Source organism: Amblyomma mixtum, chromosome 2 (genome assembly GCF_055824585.1).
Source record: "Amblyomma mixtum isolate Tamu chromosome 2, ASM5582458v1, whole genome shotgun sequence".
Lineage (NCBI taxonomy): Eukaryota > Metazoa > Arthropoda > Arachnida > Ixodida > Ixodidae > Amblyomma > Amblyomma mixtum.
In genome coordinates, this window is record NC_143013.1 from 152,735,703 (window position 1) to 152,759,042 (window position 23,340).

Sequence of the window (23,340 nt, forward strand, 5' to 3'; positions counted from 1 at the left end):
CATGGAAACCGGACGATACATACTAGATTCTCTGGGCATTCGCATACGTGCACACACTAGTCTTCATCTCTCTCCCTCGCGCCATACACACCGCTGTTATCCTCAAACTCCTTAATAAGAATGTCCACCCTGAATACCATCAATCCCGCCGAGTCGCGCTAGCAAAAGCTCTGCATAAAGAATATGGCACTCCAGAGGATGTGCGCTGGGTGGACGCCGCATGGGGTCCAGACCGTTCAGTAGCTGTGGCTTACCATCCAGAAGCCCCCTCCCGTACCCATTTCATACACCCTCCTTGTACCTCGGAAGAAGCAGAAGAAGCAGCTATAACAATAGCCATTGCCCAAAAAATGCGGCTGATATAGTTAGAGATTCCAAAACAGCCATTCTTAACTTCGCCCGCGGACGCGCCCATCCCCCCGCGTGGCAGATATTGAGAATGTGCACCGTAAATTCCGATAGGCGTATTGAGCTCGTGTGGGTGCCGGGTCACTCTATCAATCTCGGAAATTGGGCCGCCGATAACATAGCCCGAGGACTTATTTGTCGGGCAAATGGCGACCCCAGCCGGGATTTCTCAAGGGAGCGGGCACACACGTTCACAGAACTGACTCAACAAGCACACCATGCCCGTCTACTCTATCCCCCTCCCCACCTCCGCCTATCCCACTCTCAACAAATCTTCTGGAGGCGACTCCAGACCCGAACTCTTCCTACCCCTCAGCTTCTATCCTACTTCCGCCCTGTTTCCCGAGAGTGCACTCTCAGCGCAGAATCGGACGCCACCATGGACCACATCTTCATCGGCTGCCCTGCCGATCCTCTCCCCGCAAGAACAGCCCGCCATCGGCACATGGGATGAATGGGAGGGCCTCCTTGCGTCGCAGGACCCGGACATGCAACTTCGCTGTGTGAACCAGGGTGCCATGGCCCTAGGTGGCCTGGACACATGCGCGTAATGTGAGGGCTGTGCGGTGGCCCTGAGACCTTGCGCGGTCCAAAATAAAGTTTTCCATCCATCCACTTACCTCCAAAATCAATTCAGGCATCCACTCACCTTGGGATCGCCACGCGTTCTTCCTTTACATGAAATCATCGTAGCTTAGAACGCTGTCAACGCCAACGCCAGTCAGCCAAATGGACGCTGACGGCCAATAATTAAATTGGTAAACTGGTTATGAGGAAATAAAATGGCGCAGTATCTGCCTCACATAACTCTGCGGACACCTGAACCGCACTTTAAAGGAAGCGAAGACGGTGGGAATGAATGAAGAACGAAAGAGGGAAAGAGGTGCAGTAGTGGAGGTCCCCGGAATAATTTGGACCACCTAGGGATCTTTAACGTGCACTGACATCGCACAGCACATGGCTGCCTCTTGCGTTTCGCCTCCATCGAAACGCGGCCGCCGCGGTTGTTTTGGAACCCGGGTAGTCGGCTCGGCAGACGAGCGCCTGACCACTGAGCCACCGCGGCGGGTTCGAAGCTTCTGCTCCTCATCGGTTTCGTAGCTTAAAACGCGACTAAGGTGTCCACTGCACAAGGGGGCCAGTCATGCGCCTTTCAATTTCTTTGCTTTATCTGAAAGTCAAAAGGTGGCCTGCGAGCACGTTGACAGCTTTACCTAGTGTAGCGAAGCTTTCCCTTCATAAACCGATTGCGTCCTGCGTCTGGAAGGGATTTCACTAGTTGGTGATAACAGCATAAACAAAGTCGCGTGGCGTCACGTTGTGTCGCAAAAGTCGGCGCACATTTGTAAAGCAGCCGTGGCGCGGAAGGAATCTCGTTCGGAAGCCCTGTAAACGATTTCAGAACCTCAGAACGAAAGAAGTAAGGGAAAACTATATTTTACTCTGGTGCTTCTTTCTGTGGGTTTGGGACACCGTCAGGCACGTTCTCTTCTTGACTGTATCCCCAGGAGTCTTCAGTGTCGACGTCGTCGACCTCTAAGCAATGGTCTGTTGCCCTCAGTCCAGGGCTACGCTTGCCACTGCCACCTGTTGAGCTCGCTGTACCAGACCTTGTTGGCACGTCTGTTTTGGCGGGCTCGTGGGATGTAATATAGAGTTGGTGTTTTGTCGCACCAGAGACACTTCTCCGCGTATACAGTAGGGTGCATTTTGTTTAGTATAGGAAGGTTTGGATAAGAGCCTGTCTGTAATTGCTTCCAACTGTCAGCTTCCTGTCTCTTGAGAGATTAGTGCGGCGGGGTATATCGCATCCTTCTCCCTGTGTAGTTTTCTAGTAAGGCCGAGTATTCCTTCAGTGTTTGCGTGAGTCGGCGGTCTCGTGGGATGCTTCGAAAGTTATGTAATCCTAAAGCTATGCTGTCGTTCTCTTGGTTCCCTGCCACTCCCATGTGTTCCGCTGCCCGCACATTTTTGTTGGTGGTCTTGTCGTTTTCTTTTTACTACTTTTTAATTCTGTCGCTCACCGCGAGGAGTATGCGGAGCGTGTGATGACTTATCGTTCCATTCATGTGATTTCGGCAGACTGTTTGACTGTCCGTGAGTACTGTTAGCGGCAGCTTGGTTCTATAGCCCTCCACCACAGCTAGGGCAACAGCTACTTCCTGGGCCTCTGCAGCTGTGCATTCTGGCATAGGCGCCTTGGTAATTTTGCGTAGAAACGAATGGACCATCACGGCCCCTGCGATTTTGGTGTCTCCTCTCCAGACCTCAAGGACGGGTCTGCATACACGCTCGTGTCTTCAGGAGCGTATGTTGTCTCCATGAATTTGGCTCTCACTTCTCTTCTGCCAGGGTGGAGGCTGGCGTCCATGCTTCCTGGTACTGGCGCTACCTTGAGGGACTTCGAAACTCTTCGAGGATCGTTTCTGTCTTCTTCATTTCTCGCATTTGCTCGCGGCATCCGAATCTCTGTAAGAGCGCTTTTCTAGTCGTCCGCAGCAGCCTGAGTTTTTGTGACTCAATGTGCGCCGCTCGTAGCACCTGAAATGTGTTTTGCAGCCCCAGGCCATGAGTTTTTCAATCGCCGTGTTGCTCATTAGTCGGAACTCTGTCTTTATTTATTTATTTATTCAAGATACCTACATCGCCTTCACAGGCATTATCGTTGGGGGTGGGGGGTAAGGACATTAACACTAAAATTAAATACAGCAAAAGAGAACAAAACAGAAAAAAGTAACAGAAATATGTTAAGAACTTCCAATAAAGACAACAGCTTTCTGATTACACCCGAGACGCAGAACCAACACTGAGAACAGCATAATCAGATCATTGCATTGTCAACTGCGGCCTCGAAATTCTCGCTCTCAAACACTTCGTTAGGCAGCAGGTTCCAGCCATTTATTGTGTTGGGAAAAAAATAAGCTTTTCGCAGCAGCGCATCCGCTCCTTGTATTTCGCTCTTGTTGAGGCACTGGTAGGGTAGGCTGTATATGATTCGGCATTCATCATGCTACCTGGTCTCTGACTAGTGTCCTCTTTACGCATGCCATGCCGCCTGTTGGTGATGCGCGTGATCATGCGTGCGACTTGTAGCGTTGTTGCTTTGAGCAGGGTGAAAATGTGTGTACTGAGCTGGTTGGACCTGACTCACACGCCAAAATTTTTATTGTTCTCCTTTCCAGTACTGGCCTACCTTCCAGGTAGACCTTGGGTTTCAGGTCCTTGTTTGTTGGGACGGGCCGGTTTTGCTTTCCTCTGAAGACTCGGTCGAGTCCCCTTTTTCCGAGGTTGTTACGTTTCGGGCGATTCGACGAACGACGAGCAAGCGGCGACACCGAAGGCTGTCTAGAACGCCTTTATTCCAACTCAACAGACGGGTAGGAAAGAGCAGCGCAGCGCTCTGCCGTGGCGTTTATATAGCATCCCCAGAACGCCGGCGCGCGTCCCACTCGGCTCGCCTAGAACGCCGGCAAGCGTCCCACTCGGCTGGTCCAGAACGCCGGCGCGCGTCTCACTCGGCTCGCCCAGATCGCAACAACTCCTCCCCTGTTTAGGAGGGCACCACATAAAACTGAACCAGTTCTTCGTTGTTGTGCCAACAGTTGTGAAGAGCTCCCCCACACACGCAAGTCGACAATAACGAAGTTCGTGAGTGCAACTCGCACCGCTGCTCCATATAACAGTCATGACGACCGGTTCGGCGCTGTTGAAATCCTGCTTCCGATATCTGTTGCGACGGAGTCCACAGACGAAAGCACCAGCAGAGCACAGCAGCACACCGTTCCGAGGTTTGACTGGAGGAGGGGGTTGTAGCACGAGGATGAAATCACCCACACATCATTGTGACGGCCTCCGTGCCGTTGAAGAGATGTGGACTGCACTGGCCAGGCATCAAGGGTTGCCCCGACGGTGTCTTTTTGAACCCCTGGCTGAAGCCACCGGTGTCCCATTCTTGAAAGAGGCTGATAGCTGGGCAGACGGGAAAACAAACAACAACCAAGCCCCACAGAAGCCACCAAGGTGCCCGAGATGTCAATTCCGTTCACCGAAAATGTCTTTGTTTGCCTCATTATACTGCCCAAAAGTCTTCCTAAATGCAACCAGATTTTTGCCTTAAAAGAAAAATATTAGTAGCGAACATTCGAAAAGAGGAATAAGCATGAATGATTGCCTGATGAGACTATGTACAGTGATGCAGATGAGCCAAAAGAAACAAGAACTCTAGATGGCGTACTTATTCGTGCGCCCCACTTAAGAAGTCTGCGTTCGCATGAAGTTTGCCTCTCTTATGCTTTGCCACAAAAGCATATTCCTATAGATTTAAACTTCACCGAAGCAATCGCGTTCTTTTGAGACAGTTGCTGGAGCCATGTCAACGGTCAATGATCAGTAATTAGAATAAATTCAGAGCCTAAAAGGTAACAGCGAAGTTTCTCAACAGCCCACACCAGGCAAGCGCATTCTTTTTCAATTGTGCTGTAAGCTTGTTCCCTCGAAGTAAGCTTCCTGCTGACAAACAAAATCGAGTGTTCTTCCCCTTTGTCGTTTTCTTGGCTTAGTACTACGCCCATACCTCTTTCGCTAGCGTCACACTGCACCAGGAAAGGCCTCGCGTAGTCTGGGGTGGCCAGCACAGGCTGAGTTAATGCCAGCTTCAGGGACTCAAACGCTTGACGCTTACGATCGTCCCATACAATGTTATTGGGCTCCTCTTTCTTCAAAAGCGTAGCTTTTTGGGCTTGTTGGTGCATGATCACAGCGAGATAATATAGCGCAGAGTAGGACAGGACGCACGAAGAAGACACGAACAACACGAACGCTAACTTCCAACAAATTTTTTATTTCACACATGCAACATATTTAACACCAAAACCACGTCATCACCTGTGCTATCAGTAACGTTGTCTGAGAAAGGATAGTTCTTTATCCGATAGAAAGATAGAAGGAGTGCTTGCACATGTCTCTTTCGAAGAATATATCCTCTCAGCTTCAATTATTAACCGCGTGGTCATGTCCCTACTTTTTGCAAGCACAGCAGTTTTCTCAAAAAATGGTTTGCATGTTTTAGTTTCGCATGAATGAATGTGATCAACAAGTGATTTCTCTTTCCCGTTCTTGACGTCGCGTGCGTGTTCCATCAATCGCTGATTGAGGCATCTCCCTGTCTGGCCGATGTAATGGCCCCCGCATGATAACGGTATTTTATACACGACACCTTCAATGCATGACAGACACGGATTTCTCATAATCTGAAAAGGATTAGACAGCGGGCAAACGCAACTGTCGTATTTTCGGCGCCAAAAAAAACTTGCCTCGTTGTGCAAGATTGGGAAAAGCAACACCAACAGAACACGTTGATGCACGACTCGTCATCAGAAGCCGTACGTGTCATGCATTGAAGGTGTCGTGTATAAAATACCGTTATCATGCGGGGGTCATTACATCGGCCAGACAGGGAGATGCCTCAATCAGCGATTGATGGAACACGCAAGCGACGTCAAGAACGGGAAAGAGAAATCACTTGTTGATCACATTCATTCATGCGAATCTAAAACATGCAAACCATTTTTTGAGAAAACTGCTGTGCTTGCAAAAAGTAGGGACAAGACCACGCAGTTAATAATTGAAGCTGAGAGGATAAATTCTTCGAGAGAGACATGTGTAAGCACTCCTCCTATCTTTCTATCGGATAAAGAACTATCGTTTCTCAGACAACGTTACTGATAGCACAGGTGATGACGTGGTTTTGGCGTTAAATATGTTGCATGTGTGAAATAAAAAATTTGTTGGAAGTTAGCGCTCGTGTTGTTCGTGTCTTCTTCGTGTCTCCTGTCCTACTCTGCGCTATATTATCTCGCTGTGATCCTTTTTCTTGAGGGCATCCGTAAGTGGACTCGCCTTTTCCGAGAACCTGGCAATGTACTGATGGTAGTAATTCATCAGCCCGATGAAAGACATCACCACCAGCACCATCGGCACCAGGGTAAGGGGTGCTTTTCGTCGCTCGTTCAGACGTCCCGTCCTCTGACACGTGCCACACGAACGAACGAACTCCTCAACGTCCTTGAAACAACTGGGCCAATAATACTCTGCCAAATAGCCTGCACTTAGTTTTCGTGATTCCTAAGTGCCCCGACCATCCTTCCTTATGAGCAAGTTCCAAGAGGTCACGCCTGCACTTGCATGGAACTACCAGCTGGTCTACTTCATTCCCTCCTTTGTCGTTAAAGTGGCGATAAATAATACCGTCCTTCACATAAAACGAGATATTCGGTGTTACATTTTTTTCAAAGGCTATCTCGACATTTTTCTAGCGTTGGGTCCGTGGCCTGTTCTCTTGTAAGTGTGGCCTTATTAACATTTGCCAGAGCACAGAAGTTCACGCTTTCCGGCGAAACCAGCGTGGTTACGTCTGCTTCTTCGAGCGTATCCTCCGGCATCCCTTCTGCCGTTTCGTTATCTGACTTATCAGCTTCTGCCCTCGTCGCGAGCGTTTGCGGCTCAGAGCCGTTTGCTGACGTCATGGAGCGAGTGACTACTAGAACGGGATTCATGTCAAGCGAGACGCCCGAGTCATCGAGCTGCCTTGCCGTTCTGGTCGAAAGAAGGTACGGGCAGTTTGGCAATACCCCGTCGTACACTGCTGCCTCCGTGTCTGTTACAGCGAAAGGCCCGTCTAGTTTTACTCTGGCTACTGGCAAGCTGATTGTACGATCTTCTAGGGCCTGTCGAACCCACACGCAGTCGCCTGTGAAATCGTCTTGCTTCACTAGCGAGGATTGAACCAGGTCGTGTGTGGCTCCTGTGTCTCTTAAAGCCTTGCAAGACTGACCATTTACTTCTATGTCGTACAAGTATGGCCTAAGCAGGTCTTCTGCCTTATCCATGCACAAGTTAACCGGTGACACTTTAGGCACACGACAGCCTGAAGCCACATGACCCGGCTGGTGACATTTGTAGCAAAGAATAGACTTTCTTGCTTCAAACGACTTTGTTTTTAGCTTTCGCTTTTCTGGATCCAACGCTTCCTTTGAAGGTGGAACATGCGTCGAACGCTCTGCGTTTTTAGATAACGCACGAACCGTTCCTCGCTCGAAGCTTCGGACAAAGCTAGGCTTTTCGTTATGAAATGTTTTCCCGTGTCTGGAGCAATACAGGTCTACGTAATCTGCCGCCACTTGTACGGTTTTTCCATCTGGTCTATCCTGAATCAAATCCTTCAGGGTTGAAGGAATAGAACAGAAAAACTGCTCAAGTGCAATCTGCGCTAGCACCTTTTCGCGGTCCTCATAAGAGTCTACACCACGGAGCTAACTCTCTAGAAAGCCCATTAACTTTTAAGCGAACTCGGCATAGCTTTCTTCCGGCTGTTTCCTTGCCTCTCGAAACTTTATTCGAAAAACCTCAGGGGACAACCTGAACTTCTTCAGGAGGCAGGTTTTTACGGACGAGTAATCATCCGCCTCTTTGCAATCTAACCTTGCCAAAACATCAGCCACTTCCGCTGGGAGCAAGCTCAGAAGCCTTTGTGGCCAGCTCGACTCCACGAAGCCCCCTTTTCTGCACACCCGCTCAAAATTTACTAAGTAGAGACCTATGTCTCCCTCGACGCAAAAGGGCTGCAAGAGACTTCGCATGTCCAATTTTGTCGATATATCGCCCGCCATGGCTTCTTCGTCCTTCTTAACCTTGTGCTTAAGCATTTCTAGCTCAAGTTCCTATTTCTTCCGTTTCCTCTGCACCTCGGTCCAAGATTCTAGAATTTCATCGGCGTCCGCGCCACACTTTTCAATGGCAGAGATGAACTCGGGCTTTCTCATGGCTTTCGTCACCTTTACGCCCAACTCTTCGGCTAAGCGCATTAATTCGGGCATAACAATCGCGCCGAGATCCATCTTGCTATGACCGAAAATTTTACGAAGAAAAAAATCTGGCTGCTTTCCACCCACTGCCCTTTCTAGTCAGTGACAGTCTACTTTCATGTTTCAAGCTACCTACAAGGTACAAGGTACTGCTATACAAAGGAGGCCGCTTCCTGTAGCCTTTCTCCCTTGTCTCCGAGGGAGCCCGTGCTTTTCCAGACTGTTACTCCATCGGCATAGATGGCGTGCTTGATGCTTTCGATCTTCTCTAGTTTTCGAGCGAGGCCTATCATAGCTGTGTGGAGAATATGGGTGAGATAACTGACCCTTGGGGTGTTCCCTTGTTTGGCGTGCGAATTTTGTCCTATCGAAGGTCTCTAATGCCGATGGTGGCAGTTACATCGGATGGGAAGGCTTCGACGTAGCCGTGGGTTCTGCGTCCGCAGTTCATGTCGCCTAGGCCCGTAATGATTGTTTCGCGCCTGACGTCATCGGAAGCCGCCGTGATGTCCAGGGCCATTATCACATTTTCACCCGGTCGGGGTGCGTTTCGGAGCATATCTTCTTGTATCTGGCGGAGTACGTCCTGCGTCGAGAGTTTTTCACTGAAGCCGAGCATGATAGGGGGGGGCACAGACGTTATCTTCGGTGTAATGTTGTAGTCTTTGCTAACCACCCGCTCGTAAAGGTTGCCAAGGCACGAGGAGAAAATTTTACTCATTGCCGATGGAGAGTGTATCAGATGTGGCTATCAAGCAAGCGGCCTGATAACATGTCAACGCCCCTTCTTCCTTTCCCTTTCCCTCGCTGCAGCCGCAGCTATAAATCTATGCGCAATAAAGGACCAGGCGTCTTTTCTGGCCTAGCTACTGATGTGTCGCGTCTCTGCATGAAGCGATCGATACATGGTGTCAGAAGTGGCCCGGTGTGCCCAGCTGGATTATTCAAGCAGCCGAAGCAATGGACATCGTGAAACCGCCGGGACCACTTCAGTTGACTGGGAATGCCGGAAGAAACTGGCTAATATTCAAGCAGAAGCTGCAACTGTTCCTGACAGCGACGTCGACCGCCACCCCAAAGTCAGCAGCAGTCAAAGCAGCGATCCTTCTAAGCGCTGCCGGCGACGAGGCACTGGAAATCTACAACAACTTCAGTTACGCGAAAGATGAGTCCAAAGATGATTACGACACGCTGCTCAAGAAATTTGACAGTTACGTCGACGGAAAAGAAAACGAAGTCTACGAGAGGCATGTATTTCGTATGCGGGTACAAGGTGAGTCCGAGCCATTTGAGCCCTTTGCACGAGACCTCAGAACCCAAGCTAAGCTCTGCAATTTTGGTGGCCTTGAAGAATCCATGGTACGAGACCAGATTGTTTTCGGCACTAATAGTACCCCGCTCAGAGAAAAAATGCTACGAGATAAGAGTCTCACATTGCAGAAAGCAGAAGAGATGTGTAAGGCAGCGGAGACTGCCGCGCAGCAAAATGCTACCTGGTCCAAAGAAGACGTCCACGTTGACTACGCCGTAAGAAACCAGCCTGGTAAAGAAAGGCGGATTCGATGCAAGCAGTGCAACCAGGCGCACGCGCCGCGACAGTGTCCAGCTTACGGGAAGCGCTGCTACACTTGCAAAAGAATGAATCATTTCTCGTTGTGCTGCAGAAGTCGCCAAGTCAACCAAGTACAGGAAGAGGTGGAAAGCGATGAAAACTTGCAAGTTTTGGACGTCAGCATATGTGGTGTCAGCAGGCAAGCAGGGCTAGATTGGACAATGCAAGGCCAGATTGCCGGATGCGTCATCAGTTTCAAAGTTGACACGGGCTCCCAGGCAAACCTTCTTCCCCTCAGCATCTTTCGACGCATCTGCAGTACAACGCCCCTGCGCAAGAGTACAGCGGTTCTTACTGCCTACAATGGCAGCGTTATCAAGCACCTGGGTGTCGCCACAGCATCACTGCTCCTGAACAAAGCGAAGCACGAGACGAATTTTTTTTATCGGGAAAAAAGGCCGACAAGCAATCCTTGGCTTTAACACATGCCTGCAATTTGGCCTCATTCCATCAGTTGTCGATGCCGTTAACATGCAGGATGGGCATGGAACACCAGAGCAAACGGCCCCGCACCTTTTCAGTGGAACCGGCTGCGTGAAACGACACTACAAGATGGTCCTGCGGCCCGGTGCGGTTCCAGTGGTACAACCAGCTAGAAGGGTACCCTTCTCCGTAAGGGAACCACTACGTGAAGAGCTCAACCGCATGGAGAAGGCATCCATCATCAAAAGGGTAGACGAGCCCACCGAATGGGTGAGTCCCTTGGTCATAGTTCGCAAAAAGAATGGAAGCCTCCGGGTGTGCATGGACCCAAGAGAAATTAACAAGCACATCGTGCGTGAGCACTACCCTATGCCCGGACGTGAAGACATTGAGTGCGAATTGTCAGGGGCGCGACTGTTTTCCCGCCTTGACGCAAACTCCGGCTTCCACCAAATACCGTTCGATGAGGCCACGTCGCGAATATGCACGTTTGCGACTCCGTTCGGCCGCTACAGATTCCTTCGGCTCCCTTTCGGTATTTCGTCTGCTAGTGAGGTCTTCCAGAAGACGCTCGTAGAGATCTTCGACGGCCTGCCAGGGGTTCATGTATATGTTGACGACGTGCTAATCTGTGGCAACAGCAAACAGCAGCATGATGAGCGCTTGCGAGCAGCACTGAGAAGGGCAGAGGAAGCTGGTCTTACGTTCAACCGTGAGAAGTGTGCCTTCGGTGTGAAGGAAATAACATTTCTTGGAGACGTCATCAGTGAACATGGCATACTGCCGAGTTCTGATCTAATTTCAAGCATTCAAGCTATGCCACACCCGAATGACAAAAATTCAGTACGCAGAATGCTTGGAGTCGTTAACTATTTCCGCAAGTACGTGCCTCGACTGAGCGATAAAAGGTCCCTACTTCGCAGCTTGGTGAAGGAGAACGTCGTTTTTGACTGGAGTTCGGCTCATGAGCGTGAGTGGAAAGAGGTCTGCGAAGCATTAACAACGCCTCCTGTGCTGGCCTTCTTCGACGCGAAGAAAGAAACCAAAATTTCGGCTGATGCATCTGGGCTAGGGTTAGGCGCAGCATTGTTGCAGAAGCATCGCAGTGAGTGGCGCCCAGTCATGTACGCTTCGCGAGCGCTCACCGATAGCGAAACACGGTACTCGCAAATCGAGAAAGAAACCCTGGGCATTGTTTTCGCATGCGAAAAGTTTCACCAGCTGGTATATGGCTGCAAGATTGCCATTGAAACGGATCACAGACCTTTGCTGGCAATCGCGAAAAAGGGAATCGGAGATATGCCACCAAGGCTGCAGCGTTTTTTTATTCGTCTTCTTCGTTATGACTACGAACTGCAGTTTGTTCCTGGCAAGGACCTGCTGTTGGCGGACATGCTGTCCCGTGCTCCTGCCGTCCGTGCCGTCCTGGAGTCAACCGAAGACGTCGACGTTCATGTTGTACAGGTCCTCTCAAGCATAGTAAGCACACCAACAAAACGGCGCCTGCAAAGTGAAACTTTAGCGGATCCATACTTGAGCAAAGTCTTGGAGCAGGTGGCACAAGGAACTAAGATTGAAGGAGAGTTAAAGCCATTTGCAGCAGAACTATCGGAAATTGATGGAATACTGCTGAAAGGATGCAAAATTGTCGTACCGAAGACAATGAGAGTGGAGATGCTGCAGAAGTTGCACGCGGGACATCTTGGGCTGAATAAAAGTAAAGCTAGAGCTCGGGGCCTGATCTTCTGGCCAGGAATGGGCAGTGCCATTGAAACGCTCATTCGCAAATGCAGCGCATGCCAAAAGTACGCCTACAAGCAAGCTTCTGAGCCTTTTATTTTGTGGCCAACACCCAAGGTGCCATGGCACCGGTGGGGAATCGACCTTTTTCATTTCGCTGGTGACATGTACGTAGTGGTGTTTGATGCGCATTCAAACTTTCCAGACGTTGAGAAACTCGCCGTCACCACTGCGTGCGAAGTCGTTACAAAGGTTGCGTCTATTTTTGCGCGGTACGGAATTCCTGCCCAAGTGTGTACCGACAACGGACCTCAGTTTGCTTCCGAAGAGTTCGCGGAGTTTGCACGGCGCTATGACTTTGTCCATATTACTTCGAGCCCTGAATTTCCGCGGTCGAATGGTTTGGCCGAGAAAGGAGTACAAATAGTGAAGCGCATTATGAAGAAAACTGCAGAGTCTCGTGACGACTTCTGGATGGGTCTTTTATCTTATCGCGCGTCCCCATTAGAGGACGGACAATCACCGGGAGAATTGTTGCAGGGTCGGCGGCTGCGCACTACTCTGCCTGAATGCAGCGTCGAACAGGAGCGCCCGGTAGTCAAGCACCGCCTGTCGTCCAAGGGCAAACTACTGCCTCCACTGCAGCAAGGAGACACGGTGCGGGTTCGTGACGACCGCCAATGGTCGCGCAAAGCGATGGTTCTCCAGAAGGTGGCTCCACGATCCCACATCGTGAGAATGGACAACGACCGTCTTCTAAGACGTAATAGGCAACGTCTGCTGCGAACCCAAGAGGACTACAACGTCATCGATGACAGCGACGACGACGCGGACATCCGCTCCGAGGCTAGAAGAACTTCAAGTCCTGGTACCGCCGATGGCCAGGTTGAGCCACGTGATGGACTTGCCACAAGCACTCGGCTCACAGCATCAGGTGCAGCTGGTGGATCAAGCATGGACTTGCCACGTGATGGACTTGCCACAAGCACGCAGCTCACAGCATCAGGTGCAGCTGCTGGATCAACCATGCCAGCCATTCCACGCAGGACAACCCGGCCACGCATGGAACCTAAATGGCTGACTTCTGATCACACGTTTCAGCAAATTTCTTAGAGCATTGTCAAACTGATCTTTTCACGGAGGAAAGAAGATGTATCAGATGTGGCTATCAAGCAAGCGGCCTGATAACATGTCAACGCCCCTTCTTCCTTTCCCTTTCCCTCGCTGCAGCCGCAGCTATAAATCTATGCGCAATAAAGGACCAGGCGTCTTTTCTGGCCTAGCTACTGATGTGTCGCGTCTCTGCGTGAAGCGATCGATACAGAGAGCGCGTAACCTAGAGTGTATGAATGGGGCTCTCTCCACTTCTATTGGGCACGACGGCATCTGGCCGGAAAGAAGCGACTGGAGCATTCTTCCCGGCTCTCTCCTTTCCTGACCACCTGACCAATGGCGGTGCGAGAATCGGCGCAGACATCGTAGGAGACATCGAAAACATTGGCACTAATACGAGTTGACCCCGACAGGCCTACTCGTATTGGCAACAGACTCCCACTGAACACCTGCCCCGGTCTCACTTTCACCCGCAACATCCTCGACGGTCTCTGGGGAAACCTCGGTATGACATAAGTAGCGACCACTGTGTTCTCAGCACACCTTCAACCTCCATAGGCGATCTGAACACATGCACGAGCTCACTTCTCGAAGGCACCGCCAATGCCATTTCCACGACTACCCAGGACGAGGATGGCGCCACTCTCGACGCCAAGCTCATACACATGTGGGAGGCCCAGCGCAGTCTTAACGCTCGCTGGCTCCGCCAAAAGCACAATCAACCCTTCAAGCTCCGTCTAATTTGCCTCGAGTGAGGTATCGAAGCGTACTCCATCAAACTAAGTTAGGACTAATGACATCAGACCTGCGACCGTCTTAACGGCAAGTTAGGATGCAAAAACTCGTCATTTCTACTGAGACGTATACTGCACCCAACTCACACCAAATGCACATCTCACAAGAACCTCACACGCGCCATACACGACTTTTAGTGCACAACTGAGGAACTCCTAGCCAACCTGAAAGGAAAATGCATCTATACTTGCACTGAAATCGCCAGCCCTTCAGGATACACGGATGCTGAGAGCTTCAACATGGACGCCGGCTACACGGCAGCAGAAATGCGCGCCGCCTTCAACCCCATTAAAACCACCGCGGCAGCCGGCGACGACCGCGTAACCAAAACGATGCTCCGTAACCCGTATGTTTTTCTCGCGCGGGCCTCTGTTTGACTCAGTCTATCTAGTTGTGCAGTGCTCACCGCTTCGTATAGCTCCTTCCATTTATTTGGACGCCCATTGCTTCTAGTGCCTCCGTTGCGTTGGATATGGGGAGTGCTAGTGCTCACTTTACGCATTACCTAATTATGGCTTCGATTCTGTGGCGTTCCGCTTTTTTTATGTTTAGAAAGGGTGTGGCGTAATATAATTGGCTGACGATGCAGGCCTAAGTCATTTTGAAGAGGCTACGCTCTTTGAGACTGTGGTTTTTTGGAGGGATTCTCTTGAATATACCCAACTGATTAACCTCATGCGAGGGTAAACTTATAGAGCATGTAGTGCAGACGAGATTAACTAAATACATGGAAAAAAAGAACCTGTGGCGGCACGTAATGGTAGGTTTCAGACCGGGCTTCAGCATGCAAGATGCCGTGCTGAGACTCAAACACGACATCGTCGACAATAAAACCAGACACAAAGGCCACACTAGGCTTAGACCTAACCAAAGCTTTTGATTATGAAAGAGGCTACGCAGTACTCGCCGGAATCCAAGACGTCGGAGTAGGCGAGAAAACATATAACTACATCAAAGACTTCCTCTCAAACAGAGAAAAGTCATGAAATTCCAAGACATCGAATCCCCACGACCAAACTACGGAGCAAGCGCGCCTTTCAGGGCTCCCTCCTATCCCCGTTTCTGTTCAACTTAGCAATGAGAGCACTCCCCCCATTGCTAAGTAGAATTCAAGACTTAAAGTCCAGCATGCACGCGGACGATATAAACCTCTGGATCAACAAAGGAAGCGACGTGGAGATGGAACAAAAGCGCCAAGCTGCCGCAGACACACTAGTCAGGTTCGCCGCATACAGAAGTCTATCATGCTCCCGGAAAAAATGAAATTTTTCGTCTGTAGCGCATTGTAAAAAGGATACGTCAACATAAAAAAAATTACCGACGATTACGTTACTTCCTAATGCGAAATTTGAGCGCAGCATATAAGCTGTTTCACCTTTTCGATAGATTGAGGCAAAGAAATCGAGCAACACATGTATGCGCTATCACAGAATTTTTTTTTAGCAGACGGAGGACTTCCATCGGTCGTCTCGCTCATGGCTCAGAAAGAACTGGCAGATAATTTCGCAGTGGCGAACGGCAGCGGCAATTTCGGCTCGGGCGGTGCACATATACAGATCCGCCGTCACCGATCTGGCTCTCTGATTGCCACCGCACAGGGCGAACGGCAGCGGCAATTTCGGCTCGGGCGGTGCACATATACTGATCCGCCGCCACCGATCTGGCTCTCTGATTGCCACCGCACAAGGGTTGCATTGGAGGAGGAGCGAAGAAAGGAATTAAGTTCGAGCCGGCGCTTTGACAACCGGAGACTCGCAGGAAGAGGGGGGAGGGGGGCGGCGTGTACACCCAGCGGCAAACGATGGGGGCAGAAGCGCGCGCAGCAAGCGGACAACACGATAAAGGGAGGAGGGAAGAGATAGCAGCGACTGACTGATGCCGCTGACGCCGATAGTGAGTCAACCCCAGCTGCGGATGAAAGGGGGGCGGAGCTGGTTACGAGGCCGACGCCGACGACAACGCCGACGACGACGCGAAACCCAGGAACGGACGCCAAAGAGCTGCGCTCTAAAATTGAGGTAGAAAGCAAGACCGTCCAGACTATGGAAGAAATTAGAATTTCGGGCATGTTCACTGAAAGGAACGGACAAAACACAGACGGCATTGAAAAATTAGAAACAATACGCAGCGCAAGTCACCAGTATATTGAAGAGGATCGCTCAAGAAGACCACGGTCTCAAAGAGCGTAGCCTCTTCAATTTAAAGAAGCCCACAGAGCATTAGAATGATGGTTCGAAGCGTATGGCAGCGGTTAACAACCGCACGTCCCACCCGATGAAAATTAAGTTGGCAATAGGAGCGAGGTACGAGCTGCATCCATGGGGTGATATCGTGATAATGGAGGAAGTTTGCGTGATTAACGCCTGATTGTGTCTAATAAGCATCTCTTAAAAGCACACTTTTCCAAACATTTTGAAGAATTTTGAAGATACTTCTATAAAACCTTAAAGAAAATGTTCTCGGGAGGTGCTGGCAAACGCAGCGCAGATATAGCTCCGTGCTCGGAACGAACGCGGAACATATGTAGGCATCCAGAACCAGAAACGGGCGCTGCAGCCAAATAATGCTCAGAGAGAGGGAGGGAATAATCAATGGAAAGACACCGGGGGGGGGGGGGGGGGTGTAAATAGGCGACGCACAGTGTGCTACCCTAGACGTGGAAAGTGGACTAAGGTACAGATAGAAAGCGGAGAGAGGAAGGCAGATAACCATTCCACGTGTCCATACTCCATAAATAACAGGGCACAGGGGGATACTACGCTACTCGTGAATCCTCTGGCAGTGAGTAGGTATGCAATAAGGAAAAAAATCAAGGAGGTACTTAAGACAAGTTACGTGCGGTAATTGGAAAATATTTGAGCTTGCATTATGGCGCCATCCGCTGGGCCAGCACTGTGCACTGCGAGGAGGGTTTTCAGTGGGTGCTAGATCATGGCGCTACGACACATCAAGCAAGAAGTAAATTTACCAGAAACGTACTTCTGTACTCGGAAAATTGTGGCATCTGTAATTTATGTGCTCGTAACTACTCATGTGCACTTCTAAGACAACTACACATTCACTAGACACGCCTTTATTCAGCTGCAAACGTTGAACCGTCGTAGCGCAGTGGAATAATTCTGTCTCGTACGCAGCATGCCTTGATGCTATTCTCCGCCTGTACCCAAATTTTCTTATTTTTCTTCATTGAAAGTTCGTGCCTTTTTCGGTTATGGATTATGGTCTGGCTTGTGTATTTGTCAATTAATTTGTTGGATAGCTATGGATTAGATTGTGGACAGGCTATGGATTGATGAAAGCATGACACATCTTGTTTACGCCACTCCTGAGCCATAAAAGCCTTTCGCCTTAGAAAGCCTACAAGATTCCACGAGCTCCTGCAGTAGGATTTGTGTGCCTGCCCGAGCCCTCACCAGCTTTGTCTCTCTATCGCCATCCAGCGCAGCACTGATATGTGGTTGGAACTCGGGGCAAATTATTCAAAATTTGCAGGGCTTTCATTTCAAATCCTTGCTGAAACGCTTTCTAATTTTTCTTGAAAGAGTAAAAACTGGTAAATCAAAGAAAACCGTATCATACTGCTGTTATCTTCCCAGCAAGCCAGGAGGAGAGTATAATAGTCACCGCCAGGCACATCATTAACCAGAATCGAATAAACAAAATTATACTAGCGGGCATTCTTCTGCCACGTGTGCGCCGATATTCGTGTCCAGAGTTTCAGCTCTATTTTGATAATTGCGCATGCCAAGACCTGATGACTGGCGTAGAACTTGTCCCGGGATGACTCGGCGTTTGGTCTGCCTACGGCGAATAGGAACCGGTTAGCAGTTTGCGTTTCACTGTCAGCTAATACTTAAAACTTGCGCTACAACACCGCTGGTTGTTTCAAAAACTGCAATGCGTTGATTTTTTTAGGGAAGGAAAAATCTTACTGCCGAGGTGGTTTAACCTAAGTTCTTCAGGGTCCAAAACGACTACACTACGGGTTCTGTGAGATATTCTTCAAGGGATGATACCAATGTGTCCTGCGCATCAGTTCTTATTCCCGTACGAACATCACAAAGTGATGCGATTGACGAGTCAGCACCAAGAATGTGCAAAATATTTCGAAAAAAGGAAAAAAAAACGAGGCACTAAAGAGCATGGCAAGACAGTTGAGGGTGATTACGGATCGGCTGATAGTGACGAAGATGACGAAGACAATGACGAAGGTTCCAGGAGTGGCGACCGATATTACTAACACCACCCTTGAAAGTCACCCACATTTCCAGTAAATCCGAATCCACAAAGCAGATCCTATCATGCATTCTCCCTGTATTCTGATAAAGAGATGATGCTGATGGCAGTAGCAGAGTGTTTTGTGAACGTTAGGAAGCGACGACACTATGATCGAATAACGGTAAGCGCTTTAAAGGCATATATAGGCATCCTTATTCTGATGAGCATTCACCCATCGATACAAGTGTATCAATAAGTGATCTCTGAGAGCTTCTCAATGCACCGGAAATTTGCAGCGTGATGGTTCAGTGGTTTTTGAAAATCATCATCTGAGAACGGCTTAACAACTACTCTTAGCTGCACTCAGAGATCGTGCCTAACCAGGGTAGGCGTTGTAAGGTGTGGTCTCTCATGAATACAGCGAACAAGAGTTTTCATAAGAGTATAAGCCTTCTTCCCTTGTTGCTGTCAAAAAACCTACGACCCTTTTCAAAGGCAGGTCGTCCGTGAAACACTACAACCGATGAAGCGTAATATCTGGTGTTGCTATTAACGTTGGTGCCTTGCCGACAATGAAACCGGATATTGAGCAAATTATCTGTGTATACGGGAAGCACTGAGCGTAGGCCAGGCAATCTATGTCTGAGAGAACATGTCCTTTCTTTCATTAGTGATGTTGTGGGAGAAGGCGTACAGTTGTTCTTCGAAAACTTTGTTCTCATCCTCAAGGCTTATTCTATGCTAGCACATGGAATGCGTTCTTGTGGCAATCTCAGGCCCAACAGAAACGACCTACCTCCCGAAGTAAAAGACCGTAAGAAGCTCACCTTTGAATCTTCCATCTGCAGGTCGAAACAGCCAATCTCCGTGTACCAGTGGCGGAGCTTAAAGAACGTCCATATAGTTTGCAAAACCACGACCCCAACAAGCAACCTCATTGGAGGGAACTCTTTCTTGTGGCAAAAAAAAATTCAAGCGACCTGCGCCGAAGCACTGTAAGGCTACAATGGTTGTATGGGCGGTGTTGGTCGCTTCGTAGAAGAGCTGAGTCTCTGTCCGGCAGATTAGTGCCTTGAAAACTGAAGGCCACACAATATTTCATTCTTGGGCGACAGCTTATCCGGCGGGAATGCTTTGGTACAAGAAGAAATTTACGAGTACATTTTGACCTCAACAAGTGAAGAAGCAGTGGCGATTTGACGTCTGGTGTCCAAGATGACGTCAGGTTTCAAGGTAAGGAATACTTTCCAAACGAATCTCAGTCAAGCAGGACGTGCCATTGTTTTTCCACAAAGCGCTCCGAAGTAAATACGCAGCTCTTGTGTGCTGCTCGCAATGTGAAATTATGTATTATTTCCCGTCATTTCGTTCAAGCAGATGAGCGCATTTCGCGCTGAACCTGTCACCAAGTATAAGCGCCTCATCTTTACTATGATGCCTGTTTTCTAGCTTCGCTTTTTACTCTATCGCGTGCATTGGGCCATAGGCTGTCCCACATTCTGCGCTTTGCTACAGTGATGAACAGTAATGCAAATTGCTTTAGATACGTCATTTTTACTTCAATAAACAAATTTTTTGTTCAGAAGAATCAATTTGGTTATCTCTTTGCGCCCTACAAAGAGTGAATTTTCATGGCCTACGCACTGCCTTCATCGCATAATAAAAATAATTTTAGTTAAAAGCTTGGCAGCAATGCAGGAATTGGGGAACCAGGGTTCACAAGAGTCATATGTAAAAATCTGGTAGAAATTCACAGCAGCTGCACACCCACCATAGTGGTCCACTAGGAAGTAAAAAAAATCGTTTTAAAAAAGGCTCTTTCGCGGAGAGGGATCATCTTTCTATAGTTTTCCCCGTTTGTTTTCGGGTGATAATTAGAGACCTGCATTGGGAATAGTTAGGGATAAGAGTTAAGAGAATATAGGTGACCAACCCGCGAAGCGCTGATGACATTTCCTTGCTATGAAACTGAGGGGACGAAGTGGAGAGCGCGATCATTAATTTGTAGAGAAAAGTGGAACGGTGAATGTTAAAATGATAATGCAGAGAACTGAAGTTATCTTTAAGGGTCGCCGAAGGAAACAGCGGTTTACGATTGCTGCTGGCACGCAAGCTGTGGCAAGAGAATACGTCTTCTTAGAGCCTCTAATGACGCCAGAAGCGCACCACGGCAGTTAAATAACCAAGAAATAATAATGGGGTGGATTGCATTTGGTATATATTCTCATATTTTGAATAGAAGTCTAGCAGTATTACTCAAGAGAAAAGTGCGTATCACGTGTATCTTCCCGGTGCTCGCCTATGGGCAAGAAACGTGCAGTTTAATGAAAGAATAACTTAAATTGAGGACAGTGCACCGAGCCATGGAAATGAAATATATAGGCCTAACGTTATGAGACACGAAGGGAGCAGAGTGGGTCAGAAAAGAAATATGTGTATATGGCGTTCTTATCGCACACTGAATATACGGGAACCAGCAGCCCATTTAATGCAAAAGATATACCTACAACGCGTATTCGCTCTGGTTAAAAAACTAGACATGAAGAGAGGGCGAGCGTAGCAAGTGGCGGCAGCGACTAAGCTGTAAGGTAGACAAATGAGATTAGGAAGTTTGTGGGAGTAAGACGGCTGCAGGACTGAGCTGACGGGAGAAATATAGCTAAGACATTTGCCCTGCATTGGGCACTGTCAAGAAATGTTAAAAACTCTGCGTTACCTTTCAGTTAGGTGCAACACGTGCAGCCTCAAATTCTATTTCCAAGTTAAATTTCCTTCGGTCACCTGTGATCACAATCAAGAGCTGCAAATTGAAGGAACCTTGTGGGTTATAAGGCCTCTCTGCAATCCCGAAGAATTGTAAAGGTCGCTTTCAATCACTGTATGTGCTGCTGTCCTTGGACTTGGGAAGAGACCGCTACATTCCCTCGGATACAACAGAGCATTCAGCACTTCGCACAAGAATCAATTATGGCATCTTTCAAAGAAATTACACGTTTACTACTTACTCATTTCTTGGTCTGCGAAGAGCCAATGTTACCTCCCCTTCTTCCAATTCTGGGTGTATAAAGTCCAATGGTATGAACTGAACGTTGTAGCCTGCCTGCAATATATAGAGGTTTGTGTATGAGTTCAGTTTTGTGCATGAGTTTAGCGCGACTCAAAGCTAAAAAGGGATGCATATGGAGCAATGGAAGTTGGAATATTTTGAGATCTCACATTTGAGCATAATTATATTTATTAGCGATAAAAAGTTGATTCCGCGGAGGCCCATTCAATATTGTGCCCGTGTACTACCCAAATTTAATTTGTTCCCAGAGAACTGGAAAATGGCATTTGTACCTTTTACTTGGTGTGTCGTTTTTAAAGTGAAATTTGATGCCTTGGAGACCCGCTGAGCATTCTCGCTGCTGTGACGATTGGTGCGTGTACAGAGGATCACAAGGAAGAGCTGCGCGCAGTTTACAAAAGGAAGCGATCGGGTGGCGTTGCGGGGAGGCGAGGAGGAGCCAGCGGCTAAGGCGACGGAAAGGCGGCAGAAAAAAGAAACAAAGGACATGAAAGGGAGAGCCGAACAGAGTAACGGGCAGAGAGGGACGGTTCGAACGAGCGGACGCGATGGAGGAAGGCAGAAGTCCGGGGTCGCGCAGTGACCAGGAAGCCCGGGATGCAGCCTACGCTCACGTTCGGCCTCCGACAGTGCGCTTCAACACCTGGCAGCTCATCCAACGACTGGCCAAGAACGAGAGCCGCCCAGCCGCGAAGAATCCCCAGCCAGCCTGCTGCAGACATCCAGCCATTCGTCTAGCCCGTGCCACACCAAGCTGACGCAGCCCCGACGTGGACCTTTTGCATTCCAGTTGGCGGCAACAAGCCCGGTTCCTTTTTTAAATCATATTCAGAAATTGTTTTTGGAGCCTGTGCATCAATCTCCTCATGGCCAGGGTGGATCGAGTGCGATTTTAAGAAACTGTCCATCACACTTGTGTCATAAGTGGGGTCCACCCTTAAATCATTGGCCAAAAGCTAGACTGGACTGCACCTCCGGCGAGAGGAGCTTGAGTCACTGACTATTTGGTCTAAAATGAATGAGGCCCGCTCGATTGGACGGCCCTTTGGAAGAAGCGTATTTGCTTTGGCAAACATGGTAGAGAAATTTACTGGCGTGGCCAGCGGTCGGCTATTATTGAATATTTGGACATGTCAGAGCCGGTGTGAAAAATGGGCAGTTTAAACGATGCAAACAGCTGGGAATGCCGAAATGTCGCCTCTCTGGGGCAGCACATGAAATTGCCTGCTGATATGAAGTAAGGAAGGCTGGGAGGTTGGCTGATTTTGAAAAGCCTGGCGTTCAAAGTATTGAAAGGGAACCTTCCAGTGTAAAACTCAGGCGGTTCTTCGACGCTCGACAGGGGCCAAAGAAAGACGCCGCGCGTTTCCTTCCCGCCTTCGCTTCCTGGTGAACGAAACCCTAGCACGGGAACCGGGACCTGGTACTGCGAAGCAAAAGTATGCCAAAGAGCTCCCTCTGGAGGACATGCAGTCCCAGTTCCTCACTGGCCTGAGGGACTCAGTACGCAGGTTTGTCCTGTCTAGAACACCATGTACTCTTGAGGGAGCGATAGAGGCAGCTGTATAAGAGTAGCGTAATGAGCTGCTGGTGTTTAGTGAGGCAAGGGTGCGGCATTTAACGGAGTCAAAAAGCGCAAGAGCCGACGCGAGCGCTTGTAGGCTGGATGGGCTGGAGGCTCTCCCCGCTGGAGGGCTACAGCCGAATAACAGAGGCAATTACAGGAACCGTGAACGCAGGCAGGTTCGCTGCTGTGCTTGGAAAGGGTACAGTCAAATTGCTAGAATTGTGTCCCGAGCTAAACCGCGAATCGATTGCGCCAAGTGTGCAGCAGCCTGCACGAACCGACGCAGAGAGGGATCAAAGAAATTGTACATTCCCCCGCAGCCGAGACGGTGTAGGAAGCGAGCAGTGGTTATTTTGTAGCAGTAGTGTTTGGAGAATCCTATCCGATTGCAAAATGCGTGGTAAAGGGGGCCACTTGAAATATGCTGGTTGACACTGGCACCCTGATACCTCTCCTCAAGCAAACGTTTTTCGATTGGCTGACAAGGGCAGACAAGCAGGTACAAGATGCCCGAGAATCTCCGAAAGTGCGATTC

General features: G+C 49.2%; 1 protein-coding gene across 1 annotated transcript; it reads left to right on the forward strand.

Moving 5' to 3' along the window:
• The first annotated feature begins 11,604 nt into the window (after positions 1–11,604).
• LOC149361296 (uncharacterized) lies at positions 11,605–14,330 on the forward strand. The gene is made up of 3 exons (XM_089568044.1): positions 11,605–11,784; positions 12,586–12,930; positions 14,091–14,330. Exons 1-3 carry the CDS (start codon positions 11,605–11,607, stop codon positions 14,328–14,330), a joined length of 765 nt encoding a protein of 254 aa, XP_089424170.1.
• Positions 14,331–23,340: the final 9,010 nt, after the last annotated feature.